The 16,625-nt window shown below is 50.5% G+C and overlaps 1 protein-coding gene across 1 annotated transcript in view; it reads left to right on the top strand.

Annotated features, from left to right (window-relative positions):
* Window positions 1-16,625, top strand: part of map3k22 (mitogen-activated protein kinase kinase kinase 22) — a 178,938-nt gene that overhangs the window by 115,025 nt on the left and 47,288 nt on the right. Inside the window, 2 exon segments of the mRNA XM_038808845.1 lie at window positions 5,883-5,965; window positions 12,144-12,335. Coding sequence (XP_038664773.1) covers window positions 5,883-5,965; window positions 12,144-12,335 — 275 coding nt within the window.

Genomic DNA, 16,625 nt, shown 5'->3' with positions numbered 1-16,625 from the left:
GCAGGGGATGGGCATGGGAGAGGAGAGAAGTTTAAGAAAATGGTCTGCAGTTGAGAAAAGAAGCTGGAGTTATATTTACATTCCAGGATGACCCCGGAATGGTGAGCTGTTAAACCCAGACTAGAGCAGGGCTATGTAAAAAAAATAAAACATGCTTCCTGTTTCCCCTCCTAAAAGGCTTGGCCCAAATTGTAAGATTATTCCTTGTCCTTTAAGGAGATACTAATTCTGTGGACAATTACCAAAACAAATTTATCCAAAGTTTTTCCGAGCTCGAAAAGTTTTCAAAGAACTCAAAAGATATTCCCTTTTGAAGAAATCTGTTCAGAGAACTCACTTGGACAAAGCACTTCACGCTTGGCAGATTACTTAGTCATTGTTACCATCTATACTTTGCACTTGAGTAAATAACATGCTGCAGAGGGCAAGGTAGCGTAGATGTGGCTCAGGAATGGTGCCACTGCACAGAGGAATGTTTTCCCACTTTGGTATCCAGTGTCTTGCTTAACGTTTTTGAGTTTGTGTGAGGATGCCCTCATCAATATTTTCTCCTCAACCACATGACCCAGGAAAAACCCTGCGCAGGGTTCACTGATCCTCAGGCTAAGTGTTGACTCTGTCGTAAACACCGTTGTGTTTTACGATGGCGTCAACAGGCCCCCAGGAGCAGCGATCCTGAGCCCTACAGGAGGCTAGCACAGCACTGGAGTGGCCCACGCCACTCCAGGTGCCGATACCGGCGTCAAATGGACGGCGCATGCGCACTGCTACTGGCACGAATGCGCGCATGCGTTTGCACCGGCGCAAATGCGTGCATGCGCGGCAGCTCCCATCTCCGCGCCGGCCCCGACGTAACATGGCGTCGGGTACAGGGGCTGGCACGGGGCAAAAGAGGCCCTCACCACAAGAGGCCGGCCCGCCGATCGGTAGGCCTTGATCGCAGGCCAGGCCACGGTGGAGGCCCCCCCCACCCCCCAGGCTGGATGGATGGCGAGGTCCCGCCGGGTAAGACTAGATGTGAATGGCACCGGTGGGACTCGGTTTGTTTTTGGGCAGCCACTCGGCTCATCCCGGGCGGAGAATCGCCCGGGGAGGGGGAAGGTCTGGCGCGCGCGTAGAGCGGTCCCCAACCGCCGTTGCGCCGGTGCCAATGGCACCGATTCTCTGCTCACCAGAGAATTGGTGGACCAGTGTCAGGGCGGCCTCGCGCGATTCGTGCCTGCCGTTTCGCCAACCCGGCGTGGGCTGAGAGAATCCCGCCCCCTGTCTCACTGGTATTTGTGGAACCAAATTGAGTGCGATGGTTCCCCACAACAGTAATTAGACTTCAAAATGATCTCAATGGCTGTGGAGTGAATTTTGGATGTTCTGAAGTTGTGAAAGACACTATCAGAATGAAAATGTTCTTTTTCTTCTTTAAGATCAGACACAGGATGCTCAGCAATGATATTAGTGAACTCTTTCTCACACATTTGCTCAAAATGTTATCGAAGCTAGCTCAACAGAAAATGTCAAAACTGAGGTTGATTGATCTTGTTTGGTATGGATATTAAAGGAGATGGAACCAAGTTGTGGAAATTACATTGTGATACAGGTCTGGCACGATTATTGAATAGGTTTGAGTGGCTGAATTACCTACTCCTTTTCCAATGGATCTTAGTCTTTTAATTAGTGTAATCAATAATAAACAAAATTAATGCATAATAACACACACGCAAAACTAACTATATTTCATCTTATGTCCTTGTGTATCTGTGTTTCTTTGTGAGGAAATAGCAATTTTGAAATTATCTCATAAAATGCAAAAAGATTGAAGAAAAATAACAATGCATCATGTGGCATTCACTCATACAAATAATGAGCAGGGGTAGGCCATTCAGCCCCTCGAGCCTGCACCGCTAGATAGTAAAGAAAGCAATTTAGCATCAATATCTGATTTAGGTTATGGGCGGAATTTTATGGCCGCGTTCCGGCAGGCGCAGGGCTGGAAAATGTGGTGAGCCATTCACAAGTCCATTTCTATCGGCGGGACTGGAAGATTCTGCTGGCAGGTGGTAGTGTAAATATCTCCCCTATATGTGAGTCACTCATGAAGATGGGCCAATGTTTAGGGGTAATAAATGCAGCCTTGCCTGCTTCCTGAGAACAAACAGAAAAGGTGGATTCTCTGCTCTGGAGGCCAAGTGCTCCTTCCAGCGGAGAATCACTACTGGTCTCTGCTGGTGCTCGTAGCAGCGCCCAGGTGCAATTCCCTCTCCTTTACCATGCTAAATTATGAATGGAGGAGAGCTCGCCGGATTTTGGCGGTATCCCGTAATTGGGGCCGTATTTTGAGCAGGCGGCCCGATACCGAGTTCCCCATTATGCAAATGCTGCCCACTCTTTACTCCCCCTGGTGGCATGTAGCGTCATTTCCAACCCCACCCCCCTCCAACCACAGGAATAATGGGTCAGCATACACAGGGGTGACCGCCCACAGTGTCCCCTATCAGAGGCCCCGGGCGGGATTCTCCCTTCTGGGGACTAAGACACCATGCCTGCTGGAAAACGGAAGAGAATCACTCTGGAATTTTTCCTCGAAGGTCCGGGGTGATTCGGAATTTTTCCTCGAAGGTGATGCTTCATTTTCCATGGGGCTAGCAGATCCCCGGTGTGCGTCCAGCAGCTCGGGCTGCCGGCGGGACCCTGCTAGCCAGACCGGGTCCGCGCATGCGTGTGGCGGCCCACCTTGGCGCGGGTGCCGCCGTCGTGACGGAGCCACACAGCGAGCCCACGCAGAGGAAGGTAGGTCCCTCCCAGATCGTGGTAGCCCGCCGATCGGTGGCCCCCGATCGCGGACCTGGCCACCGCTGAGGCCCCCCCCCCCCCCCCCCCCCCCCCGGAATCAGATACCCTCCACCAGGACCGCCACCGCGATACCACATGTAAACCATGCCGGTGGGAGTTCGATCGGTCGACTGCGGAGAATTGCCAAGGGGGATTTTTTCAGTGGCCCCCGACCGGTGCCGCGTCGACGGCGTGTGCGGGACTGGCGGGTCCACGGAGAATCACGGAAGCACCGTCGCGTCGGATTTCTGGTGTGAACGGCTATTTTCCGCCCCCACGGTAGGTGCGTTTCCGGCGCGGAGGTTTGGAGAATCCCGCCCTCCAACTTTTCCAGATGCACCATAGAAAGCATCCTGTCTGGCTGCATCACAGCTTGGTACGGCAACTGCTCGGCCCAAGTCTGCAAGAAACTTCAGAGAATCGTGAACACCGCCCAGTCCATCACATGGACCCACCTCCCATCCATTGACTCTATCTACACCTCCCACTGCCTGGGGAAAGCGGGCAGCATAATCAAAGACCCCTCCTACCCAGCTTACTCACTCTTCAAACTTTTTCCATCAGGCAGGAGATATAAAAGTTTGAGAACACGCACAAACAGATTCAAAAACAACTTCTTTCCCGCTGTTACTAGACTCCTAAACAACCCTCTTATGGACTGACCTGATTAATACTACACTCCTGTCATCTCCACCCGATGCCGGTGTCTAGCTATTTACATTGTGTACCTTGTGTTGCCCTATTATATATTTTCTTTTCATGTGTGAAATGATCTGTTGAGCTGCACTTGGAAAAATAGTTTTCACTGTACCTCGGTACACGTGACAATAACCAAATCCAAATCCAGAGACCCCCAAAACAGAGACCTCCCAACATGCCTCCACCCTGCTCAGAGGCCGACCACCTGGGAGACTCCCCGAAGTGCCGTTCTACCTGGTCCCCATTTGTAGGACCAGTACTAAACGGCGCTCAGCTGGACTCTCAGCGCGCCCACTGGATGCGAGGTGGCCCTTCCATCTGGCGCAAACATAGTTAAGTGTTTTTAAGCTGTTTTATCGATGCAAGTCTGGGTCCCGCCCATTGTCGGCGGGATCCAGATCACAACGTCTCGCGAAATCTGGTTAGATCCCACGAGGCATGAGGACCTTTGGGAATCCTGGGAGAGGCCTCCCCTGGGATCTACAGGACGCAGCTGGTAGATCTTGCCCCTAAGAGCTTTCTGCTGTGGAAAAGAGGAAGTGAAAACACTTAGCTACCTTTGATGTGGTGAGGAACTGTCAATCATAGCAAGAGTGTTTATAAACATTGTGATTAGCATCACAGCTGGGTACTTGAGGTGCATTCAAGCTTCAAGGGCGAGATAGAGCAACAATCCGCCAAGCACCTGTCTCTGGAGTCATAAAACTGTCAATCACTGGCTAATGCATTGTATTACTGTGTAAAATTGAATGGAAGATTTGCATTTCAAATGCTGTCAAGGGATTTCAAACCCTTTGAAGGGTACTTGGCTTTCAAGGCCACTTCTGACACTTGAAACAGTTGCTGCTTTAAACACCTTTGTCTGAGGCAGCAGATGTTAGGGAAGGGTAAATGAAAATGCAATCATTCATTCACTCTACTGCCTGGACTGCTCTTCAGCTTTCAGACAAGAGTCTCTGATTGGGGGGGGGGGGGGGGGGGCAGGATTTGGGTTGTGGGGAGAGACGGGTCGTCCGATAGCCTTTGAGGGACATCTCAATTATGCATTGTCCCTCTTGACTCACGTCAACCGCATCAGGTTCACGTTTGCGAAAAGTTGCACCAAATCCCATTTCCGACTGTGGGGTTCAGTGCATGACGGGGGTGGGGAGCATGCAAGTGGAAACTCAGGCTTCCAGCCCGTTAATCCGATGCAAATGGGTGCAAACCACCAATTTGCATCCTCCCACTTGCACAGGGCACGTAGCTGGCTGCTGCTGCCGACAGCGGGACCAGACCATTGGGTGCCAATCGCGTTTTGTGGCCAACGCTCCATTCTCCGCCGGATCATTAAACCCACTACCGCCATCAAGCAATAGAGAATCCACCCCAACGTTTTGAGAAGAATGCAAAAATACGAAACAGAAATGACAGAACCTCTTAAAGTACAGGACTCCTCCATTACTAGTTTGGAATGCCAGTCTAGATTAACCTTCTGACACAAGGGGCACGATTCTCCGCTCCCCACGCCGGGTGGGAGAATCGAGGGAGGGCCCCGCGACTAATTTCACGACCCCCTGGTGGCCCCCGCGATTCTCCCACCTCCCCGCTCGGACGAATTGCCGCTCGCCGTTTTTCACGGCGACCGGCGATTCTCCAACCCGGATGGGCCGAGCGGCCTGCCGTTCGCGACCGTTTCACGACGCCGGCAACCACACCTGGTCGCTGCCGTCATGAAATCAGTGTGAGATCCCCGTTTTGGGGCTTGTAGGGGGCCTGGTGGGGAATGAGCACCACGACTGTGCTCGGGAGGGGACAGGCCCGCGATCGGTGCCCACCGATCGTCGGGCCGGCGCCTCAATCGGACGTACTATTTCCCCTCCGCCGCCCCGCAAGATCAAGCCGCCACGTCTTGCGGGGCGGCTGAGGGGAAAGACGGCCACCGCGCATGCGCGGGTTCGAGCTGTCAGCCGTCGTGACGTCAGCCACCTGCACATGTGACGCTGACGTCACATATGCGCCGCTGTCGCGTCACTCTCGGCGCGCCGCCCGGCGGCCGAGAGTTACGGAGCGTCGCTCCTAGCCCCGCCGGGAGGGGAGAATAGGGGGCGAGGAACGGCCTCCGAGGCCGTCGTGAAACTCGGCTGAGTTCACGACGGCCCTCCCGAGTTTTCCCGGGAGCGGAGAATTCCGCCTAAGGGCTACGAAGTGAGTCAAGCCATTTACAGGTACAGCAAAGTTTTGTAACTTTTGCAGTGGTTAACCAACAAAAAAGGAAGCCCGGTTAAATCCTGAGAAATCTCGCACATTAGTGTTACAAGAAAATGTCCTCCAATAATGGCTGATTTTAATTTATTTTCTTTTTCAGAACCTGTCAGTCACTTTTGTGAAAGAGCAGGAAAAGGGGGGACATACCCACGACAGTACCATGTCTCCAACCACCGCAAGGACTACAGTGATGGTAAGTAAAAGGACAGGTTTTTTGAGACTCCTGTTCATGTGTGGTCAACTCAACTATGTTGTTCCAATCCCTGGGGCAATGTTCAATATAACTGTGTCCTGCGAAAACCGCAGAATATTTACCTGCTCGTAACTACTGTTTCCTGGATCCCTGAACAGAAACCATCATACTCAAAAGAACTATTTGGTAATGTTATTGATATAAACGTCAGACAGATGAATTTGTTCCATTTAATGCTTAGGTTGCAGTTATAGTTTGCAGATGGAGGATGAAAAAATATCTTCCAGCTCACTGCAGAAAAATGTCGGAACAGGAGCCCCCTGATGCCCACCTGCCCTGAAGGACCCCCTTCGGCATCCGAGAGACAATGGTTGAGAGGGTACTTACCCCTTTTCACCCCTCAGACTGCAGGCTGGCAGGTCCACGTTTCTCAATACTTGCACCAAATCATGCCCGCGTGACTCCTAACTTGTGGGTGAGAGCATCACGGGTGGGCCTTCCAGCCTGTTAATCACATTCAAATGAATGCTTATTATTGCTTTGCATGTTCCGGCTGGCATGATGCAGGAATCCCATTATGGCCGGAGGGGCAGACCTAGAGACTTGCGACGGGTCTGACGCCTGGCATGAATCCCGGTTTTGGCCTGATGCACTATTCTGTGGCCAATCACGAATCCTGCTTCTTGCGGGCAGACCCGGAGGAGCACAGCCCTAGTCTCCTCAATCATCCCAGGGATTAATCTGGTGAAGCTCTGTTGCACTCCTCCTATGGCAAGTGTATCCTTTCTCAGAAAAGGGGACCAAAACTGTGCACAATGCTGGCAGATGAGGTCTGACCAAGTCTCTATACAATTGCAGCAGGACATCTTTACTCCTGTACTCCAATCCCCTCATGGTGAAGGCCACCATACCCTTTGCCTTCCTATTGCTAGCTGCATCTGCATGCTAACTTTTAGTGACTCATGAACAAGGACACCTAGGACCTTTTGGATCCCTGTACTTTCCAACTCTTACCACTTGAGAAACACTCTGCTGCCTTAAGTGAATAACTTCACACTTATTCATATAGTCCATCTGCCATTTTCTACCGTATTCACTTAGCCTGGGTAAACATGGGAATAAAACATTGGGCATGTTGTTTTTGAAGTGCCAATTACAGTGTGATACTTTACCAAAAATTCTGGGCAGGACTTTACGCCCGCCTGTGTGTCAGGAGTGTGTGTGGGGGTTAGGGGTGTGGTTTCCCCTGACCTGCTCTCCACAGTACTGGGACTGGTCAAGTTGCCCAAAGGTCTACCCATCCTCAGACTTACTGAGGCCCTCAACTGCCCAGGAGTTTGCAATTAAGGGCCTACATCCACCTCCACTTCCATAAAACACTGGGCGTAGGCTAGAATGTGAAGGTTTTTTCAAAAAGACAGGAGGGAAGGTGGGGCAGATCAATCGGGGGGTGCCCTGTGCACATCAAGGGTACCCCCGTCCTCAAGATGCCACCGCTTCCTTCATTCCTTCCCACCTATCCTCCAAAACCTGAATGCCCCCCCCCCCCCCCCCCCCCCCAATCCTGTGATCCCTCCCCACTCTAAAGCCCTGTCAATACCTCCCTCCAGTGGCCTATGCTCATCTTCCTATGTCTTCTTGGTGTCCTGGGTGGTGCCCACTACTGAGCTCTGGCACTGCCGGGACAGGTTAGAGCTGCCAGCCAACCAAATTGACCGGCACCCCTCGAGGGTGAGACTTCCTGTCCACGGGGGAGGGCAGGTCAGACCCTGAACTTGTTTAGCCTGCCCCCAATGTGTTATTCCTGTGGGGTAGGATTTTTTAAAAATTGGTCCACACGGGACCGACTTTACTTCCGATTGCGGGAGCGGTGGAACCAAGCAGCATGTTTCTGGTAAAATTCAGCCCTCTTATGTTTAAAAAAAAAAATAAATTCCCTTTTTTGGAGCTGTTTGACATTCGTTGAACACAGTTGCATGGGTACTAAAAGATCATTAATACCAGGCTCAACTAGCTGCTCTTCATGTCAGAGTTTAGAGAGTGAGTGTTGGCAGGCTCTCCAAACCTTAACACATCCTGTACCCGCCCAGTGCCCACACATGCATTCTTTCCATTCAGTGTCAGTGAACAGCAATATGGCATGGGAACGGAATTGTGTTTTTGTTGTCCACATCTCGAGCCCAGAGGTGTTGAAGTTTATTGTTTATTCTCCTGTTGCCACCCTCTTTGAGATCAGGTAATTCAGCACAAATAGATGCTCAAGATTTGTCCCTCCCCACAGTTTAATTGCAGGGTGGGCAATGAACTTATGAACTGCACAATTGGAATTGCTTAAACAAGAGGGTTTAATAAAAGATTTCTGCACAACAATCTTGCTCTGCCCCTTCTATATTTCCTCCTGTTTCGCACTTCTGTTTTTAGTTATACCTTTCTAAATGATAAAGAATGGTCATTTTATCTAAAGACTAGTATATAATTCCAGCTGCAATCCAAGAATCGGGAACCAGTTTGAGCATTAAATGTTGCTGATGCACTTAATTATTAAAACATTCTCCACTTGACTCATTGGTACTGCTCTCAAAACTGAATTGTGGCATCATGGATTCAGGCCCTGCTCCCAGACTTCTGCGTGTAGTTAGTGCATTAGTGAGGGAGTGCTGCATTATTATAAAGCTGTGTTTTGGATGAGACATTAAACTGAGGCCATGGGCGGAATTTAATTCTTCTGCCTGGAGGTGGCCAGAGCATTGGGGGAAGGCCTGTTCAATTGGGTAGGAGATGCAGAGTGGAAACTCCATCACAATCTTGACTTCCCCCGATTAAATTCATTACAGGAAGGGTCGTAAACTCCAGAGGCTAATTAAGGCCCTTAAGGACTTCATCCTGCCACTGTTGGTCTTCAACTAGTAGCTTTGAAGACCAAAGAGGGTTACTAAAAACGTAATAAAAAGATAAATGGTAAATTATCAAAGAAATCTTGCATAAAATATAAAAACGGAAAGCAAAAGAATCTATAAGCATATAAAAATGAAAATGAAATGAAAATCGCTTATTGTCACGAGTAGGCTTCAATGAACTTACTGTGAAAAGCCCCTAGTCGCCACTTTCCGGCACCTGTTCGGGGAGGCTGGTATGGGAATTGAACCATGCTGCCGGCCTGCCTTGGTCTGCTTTAAAAGCCAGAGATTTAGAACAAGAGCAGCTAAAATCAACATTGGTCCCTTGGAGGACAAGGCTGAGGAGTTAATTATGGAGAACACGGAAATGGCAGAGACACTACATCAATATTTTTCCTCGGTTTTCACGGTGGAGGACACGAGAACCATCCTAATAGTAACAAGTAATGCAGATGTTTTTAAAAATGACAAACTTAAAACTATCGGCATCACTAGTGAAAAAGTACTGAGCAGGTTATTTGGTTTAAAGGTAGACATTTCCCCAGGGCCTGATGGCATACATGTTAGGGTCTAAAAGGAAATGGCAGCAAATCTGCATATTAAAGCGAGACACTTAGTCTCACTTTAGTGTGCAGATTCACGGGTATCCGAGGCATGGGATCTATCTCATTCACCTCGGAGACCCCGGGCGAGTGCCGTTCAGTACTGGTCTTCACAAATGGGGACCAGATGGAACATCACTGGTGGGGGTCTCCGAGGGGATCGGAGGTCCCAGGTGCATGATCTTTGGGCAGCATGGCGCCCTGGCACTGATAGTGCCACCTGGGCACCCTGGTAGTGCCACCTGGATGCCAGCCTGGCAGCTGGGAGGGGCTCTGCCAGGGTGCGATCCTGGCAATGCCTAGCTGGCATTTTTTGTGTGGTTGCTATCCGCCCAGGGGTGCCCTGCGCGGGGGTGTTTTGGTTAGCGACAGGGGACTGTTCCATACTGCGCTGGGACTTGGGGGAGGGGGGGTTCAAGGGTCGCTTCAGGGGCTCCATAGATTGTGATACAATTTAAAGATGGTGTCCCGAGCTCTCGCTACACTGAGGAGTTGCGGTAAACAGAGCTCCTCAGTGCTATGTGCATTCCCGCTGAGGCCCCCTATCTAACGCGAGTACCGTTTTATAGCATTGTGCTTCTCTGTGCTGCGAGTGGCGGGAAACACGCAGCTAAACGCACTTGCTATGGGCCTTTGTTCCCATTTCGTTAAATCTCGCTCGTAGTGTATCTGTATTTCCAGAAGGCATTTGATAAGGTATTGAACAAAAGGTTGATACACAAGGTAAAATCCCACAGGGTTGAGGGTAATTATGTTAGCTTGACTTGAGGATCGGCTAACTAACAGGAGGCAGAGTGTGGGGATAAATGTCTTTTGTTGGTTGGCAAGCTGTAACAACTGGTGTGACACAGGGTTCCGCCCAACCATTTACAATCTATATTAATGACTTGGATGCAGCGATAGAATGTACAATAGCCAAATTTGCATATGACACTGAAATAGGTGGGAAAGCAAATTGTAATGAGGAAATACATTTCTAAATGGACATGGGTAGGTTAGGTGAGTGGACAAAAATTTGGCAGATTCTACGGCGCTGAGAACTCGGGTTCAGATCCTGGTCCTGTGTCACTGTCCATGTGGAGTTTGCACATTCTCCCGGTGTCTGCGTGGGTTTCACCCCCACAACCCAAATCTGTGTAGGTTAGGTAGATTGGCCAAGCTAAATTGCCCCTTAATTGGAAAAAAAAGAATTGGGTACTCTAAATTAAAAAAAAAAAATTGGCAGATGGAATTTAACTTGGATAAGTGTGAGGTTATCCGCTTTGGTTAGCAGAATAAAAAGGCAACTTATATAAATGGAGAGAAACTTCAAAATGCTTCAGCGGGGCCTGGGTGTCCTTATGCAGGTGCAGCAGCTAATAATAGCATCAAGCGAAACTTTAGCATTTATTGCTCATGGAATAGAGTATAAAAGTATGGAAGTGCTGTTGCAACTGTATAGGGCATTGATGAGACAGCATCTGGAGTACTGAGCACAGATTTGGTCCCCTTACTTGTGGAACAACGTAAATGCATTAGACGCGGTTCCGAGAAGGTTCACTGGATTGATTCCAGGGATAAAGGACTTGTCTTATGAAGAGCAATTGAGCAGTTTAGGCCTACACTCGCTGGACTTTAGAAGAATGAGAGATCTATTTGAGATATACAAGATGCTAAAGGGTTTTGGCAGGCCAAGTGGTGGCAGATTTAAAACAAATGAGGAATTTCTGTGGAATTCTCTGCTCCTGAGTGCAGTGGACACCGGAACACTAAAACCATTTAAGGAGGAGATAGATAGGTTTTTAATTAGTCTCGGGATGTAGGGTTGAGGGGGCTTGCAGAAAAGTGGAGATGTGGCTGAGATGAGATCAGCCATGGCAGTATTGAATAGCGGAGCAGACTCCAGTGGCTGAATTGCCTATTCCTGCTATTAATTTGTATGTTCTTATGTTCTCCTTTTGGGAAGCCTGTGCCCAGCAGATTCACCTGCCGGTGGCCAAGGTCACCCACTTGGAAGACTCCCACCCATCCTTAAATGTAACCCTCTCCCTCGGCTCATTCTGACTGACTCTGGTGATCCTACCTGTGCTCCAGTGATGATCTGCACTCTGGGTCTCCTGCAGTAGCGGCAGTGGCCAGTGCTCCCAGCCTCTGGGAGGCAGGAAATTCCCCTGAATTCACTGAAGACAGATCAGGTAAGTGTCTGAATGGGGTTAAATTGTGTCAGAGATTAGGTCTGGAATGGCTGCAGTAAGGTTGCCATTGGATCTTCAGTCAGTGGATGGGCCCCCATTGTGACCATTAAATTTTGCCCCATGTCTAACTGATCAGGTTAAAGATCCCATGATGCTATCCGAAGAATAGCTGGTGTCCTGGCCAACATTAATTTAACCCATTTGCTTTTCTAAGGTAAGAACAGAAAATGCTGGAAATACTCAGCAGGTCTGGCAGCATCTGTGGCTGCCAGAAGTACAAAGTATTTCCAACATGTGTGTTTATGTTAGATTTACAGCATATGCAGTATTTTGCTGTTGTGTTGATGCTTTTCCGAGAACTTTTTGCATGTAACCCGCCTGTCGCATTTACCTAGATGCTCGCAGTGATTATATTTCTGAAGCACGTCATGTTTTCTGAAGTGCCGCAGGTTGTTTGGCTGCGCAAAATATTTAATCTTTGCTTTCTTTTATAATTTTCCTTTAGGGAGAAGAACTTTTCCCCGGAGCTTCATCCATCAGGAAAATCTTTTCCAGCTGGTTCCTTCCAGTAGGTCGCACAGTGCCAGTGGGGACAGCATGGGCAACACCTTGCATTATGATGAGAGCCGAACTATTAGGTGGAGCAGTGATGACAAAAATTGCCTGAAAGTTCATGATAGACACTTGCCTTCAGTGTGTAAGTAAATATGTAGCACCTCTCCGAAGGGTAAGCTATGATTAGGGAAGCTCAGAATCCATTCTTAAATAAATGATGGTGCAAATGATGTTTTGTGGCAGTGGAGGCAGCCTGCCATTCACTAGCGGTGGAATCTTCCCACCTACTGGCAGCAGGGAATCCACAGCAAGAGATCACCATCGGCGGGACTGGGGGATCCCACCAGTGGGAATGGCCGGAAAATACTGCCCAAGGTTTGACACAAATTTAATCTGAGTTTCAAAGACTCTCACACAGACACCCACTCCCAATTTCTCCCTCACTCTCTCCCAGACACACTCATTCATTTTCTCCAACACACCATCACTTAATTTCAGTCAACCACTTGGAAGACGCCCACCCATCCTTAAATGTAACACTCTCCCTCGGCTCATTCTGATTGGCTCTGGTGATCCACTCCCACACACTCCCCCACACACTCACCCACTCGCTCTCCCACACACTCAACCACTCCCTCCAACACACTCACCCACTCTCTCTCCCACACACTCACCCACTCTCCCACACACTCACCAACTCTCTCTCCCACACACTCATCCACTCCCTCCAACACACTCACCCACTCTCTCTCCCACACACTCACCCACTCCCTCCAACACACTCACCCACTATCTCCCACACACTCACCCACTCCCTCCAACACACTCACCCACTCTCTCTCCCACACACTCACCCACTCTCTCCCACACACTCACCCACTCTCTCTCCCACACACTCACCCACTCTCTCCCACACACTCACCCACTCTCTCTCCCACACACTCACCCACTCTCTCCCACACACTCACCCACTCTCTCCCACACACTCACCCACTCTCCCACACACTCACCCACTCTCTCTCCCACACACTCACCCACTCTCTCTCCCACACACTCACCCACTCTCTCCCACTCTCTCCCACACACTCACCCACTCTCTCCCACACACTCACCCACTCTCTCCCACACACTCACCCACTCTCACCCACACACTCACCCACTCTCTCCCACACACTCACCCACTCTCTCCCACACACCCACCCACTCTCTCTCCCACACACTCACCCACTCTCTCCCACACACTCACCCACTCTCACCCACACACTCACCCACTCTCTCCCACACACTCACCCACTCTCTCCCACACACCCACCCACTCTCTCCCACACACTCACACTCTCACTCACTCCCACGCCCTTACCCACTCACTCACTCACTCACTCACTCACTCTCACTTACTCACTCTCACTCCCTCATTCACTCACTCATTCACTCCCTTGTTCCCACTCACTCGCTCCCACTCACTCACTCCCACTCACTCGTTCCCACTCACTCGCTCCTCACTCCCACTCACTCACTCCCTCCCACTCACACTCACTCACTCACACTCCCACACACTGACTCCCACACACTTTCTCACTCCAACACTTTCACTCACTCCACACACACTCACTCCCACACATTCACTCACTCCCAGTAACTCCCACACACTCTCTCCCACACTTGCTCACTCCCTCCTACACTCGCTCACTCCCACACACTCACTCACTCCCACACACGCTCTCATCCAACACTCACTCACTCACTCCAACACTCACTCACTCACTCGCACACTCCCACACACTCAGTCACCCACTCACTAACTCCCACTCACTCACACACTCACTCCAACACGCTCTCTCACTCCAACACTCACTCCAACACTCACTCCCACTCACACTCCCACTCACTCACTCACTCGCACTTACTCACTCCCACCCACTCACTCCCACACACTCACTCACTCACTCCCACTCACTCACTCCCACTCACTCACTCACACTCACTCCCACACACACACTCACACACTTGCTCCAACACACTCACTCCAACACACTCTCTCACTCCAACACTCACTCACTCACTCCCACTCACTTACTCCCACACTCCCACTCACTTACTCCCACACTCCCACTCACTCACTCACTCTCACTCACTCTCTCACACACACTCACTCCAACACACTCACTCCAACACACTCATTCCAACACACTCTCTCACACACTCACTCACTCACACTCACTCCAACACACTCACTCCCACACACTCACTCTCTCACTCACTCACTCCCACTCACTTTCTCACTCCAACACTCACTCACTCACTCCCACTCACTCACTCCCACACTCACTCCCACACTCACTCCCACACTCACTCCCACACTCACTCACTTACTCACTCACACTCACACACTCACTCCCACACACTCACTTCCAAAATAAACTCCCTCACACTCACTCACTCTCCCACACACACTCCTTCTCTACCACACACATACACACTCTTGCACGGACACAGACACATTCACTCCCACTCACTTGACTCCCTCCACTCACTTTCTTTTTCCCACTCACACTCACTCACTTTCACTCTTTCCCACACACGTAATCACTCCCACACCTTGGGCGCGATTCTCCCAAAAGGAAACAAAATCTCCTAGTGAGCGCCCATAACCGCGTGTTTCCCAGTGCTCGCAGTACCGAGAAACACGTGGCTATTCAAGGGGCCTGAATGGGGAATGCGTGGCGAAGGCGGCATGGAGCCCTGTTCTGTACAGTGGGGAGCTCCGCTCACCGGAACTCTCCGAGGCCCCCAAAACAATCCCTACCTCGCCCACCGGCCAGTAAAGGAGGGTCCCTGCTCCCATGCCGGGCAACCCCAGCCCGATTGTGTGCGTGCAAAAAATGCCAGGTTTCCTGCCAGCTGGCAGTGCCACCTGAGCACCTTGGCATTGCCATGCTGGCACCCAGGTGTGCCAGTCCTGAACTACCAGGGTGCCCAGGTGGCACCAGCAAGGGCCAGTGCACCCACCTGCCCAAAGGACATGCAGCTGGGGGGCCTCTGATCCCCTGGGAGACCCCCACGAGTGCCATTCCGTCTGGCCTCCAACTGTGATTCCATCACGTTAGATCCTGTGAGGCTTTGCGAGCCAGATAGATCCCGGATGCGGGATCTCCTGGCTTTTATCGGCCATGTTGCACCGTGGCGAGCTGCTTTTCCAGTGCAGCATGGCCATTGGATCGCACCCTGACTCTCTCCCAGACTCACTTTCCCAAATTCTCACTCTCTCCCGCTCTCTCCACTCACTCAATCCCACACACACTCACTCGCTCTCCCCCGCATGCACACTATCACTCTCTGTCACACTCACTCTCTCGTTCTCACACACACACACACACATGCACATACTCTCTCCCACACACGTGCACACTTACTCACTCACTCACACTCTCGCACTCATTCCCACTCTCTCCACTCACTCTACTTTCTCCCTCGCTCTGTCCCCCGCACACTAACTCTCAACTCTCTCTCTCTCTCCCACAAACTCAATCACACTCTTTCACACACACTTATTCAGTCTCTCTCTCTCTCTCCCTCTCTCTCCCTCACTCTCCCTCACTCCCTCTCGCTTCCTCTCGCTCCCTCTCTCTCCCCCTCTCTCTCCCTCTCTCCCTTTCTCTCCCTCTCTCTCCCTTCCTCTCCCTCCCTCTCTCGCCCTCTCCATTTTCGCTCCCTTTCCCTCCCTCTCTCTCCCTCCCTCTCACTCCCTCTCTCTCCCTCCCTCCCCCTTCCTCTCTCTCGCTCCCTCTCTCTGCCTCTCTCCCTCCCTCTCCCTCTCTCTCCCTCCCTCTCCCACCCTCTCTCGCCCACTCCCTTTTCGCTCTCCCTTCCTCCCTCTCTCTCCCTCTCTTCCACTCCCTCTCCCTCCCTCTCACACACTCACCCACTCACTCACTTCCACACACAACCTCACACATACTCACTAGTGATCAGCAGAAAACATGCGTGAGGAACAGCCTGTGATTGGAAGAGTAGATGCTTGCAGATTCTTCCACCCCAATTTATTTAATCAACAGTTTTGAAAACTGGCTCTGGGGGGGAGGGGGGGGGCACACAGAGTGGCTTTGTGGGCCTCATTTGGCCCACAGGCCAAACGTTGACGAGCATAGCTTAGAGCATCGTGCATCTGTAGGTAGTTATGTTATGCTCATCCAATAAACTAGCTAATGTTCATATATATCTATGTCTCTGCAACTGTTCCTTAGCCAGTCACAACCAACATACAACAATATGCAAGAAGTGAGACATTAAATGCAAGTCTCCTGTAACCAGAGGTACCTGACCACAATGTTTATAAACATATTGGGGTTAATTGCTTTCACTTTTCTTTTGCTCAGCAGAGAGTGCTTAACTTTTTAATGTGCCATGAGCTGTCAATCATAGCTAGATGTTT

The sequence above is a fragment of the Scyliorhinus canicula genome, chromosome 10 (assembly GCF_902713615.1).
Source record: "Scyliorhinus canicula chromosome 10, sScyCan1.1, whole genome shotgun sequence".
Lineage (NCBI taxonomy): Eukaryota > Metazoa > Chordata > Chondrichthyes > Carcharhiniformes > Scyliorhinidae > Scyliorhinus > Scyliorhinus canicula.
The sequence above is the reverse complement of the archived record's forward strand: the minus strand, read 5'-3'. Positions and strand labels throughout refer to the sequence as shown.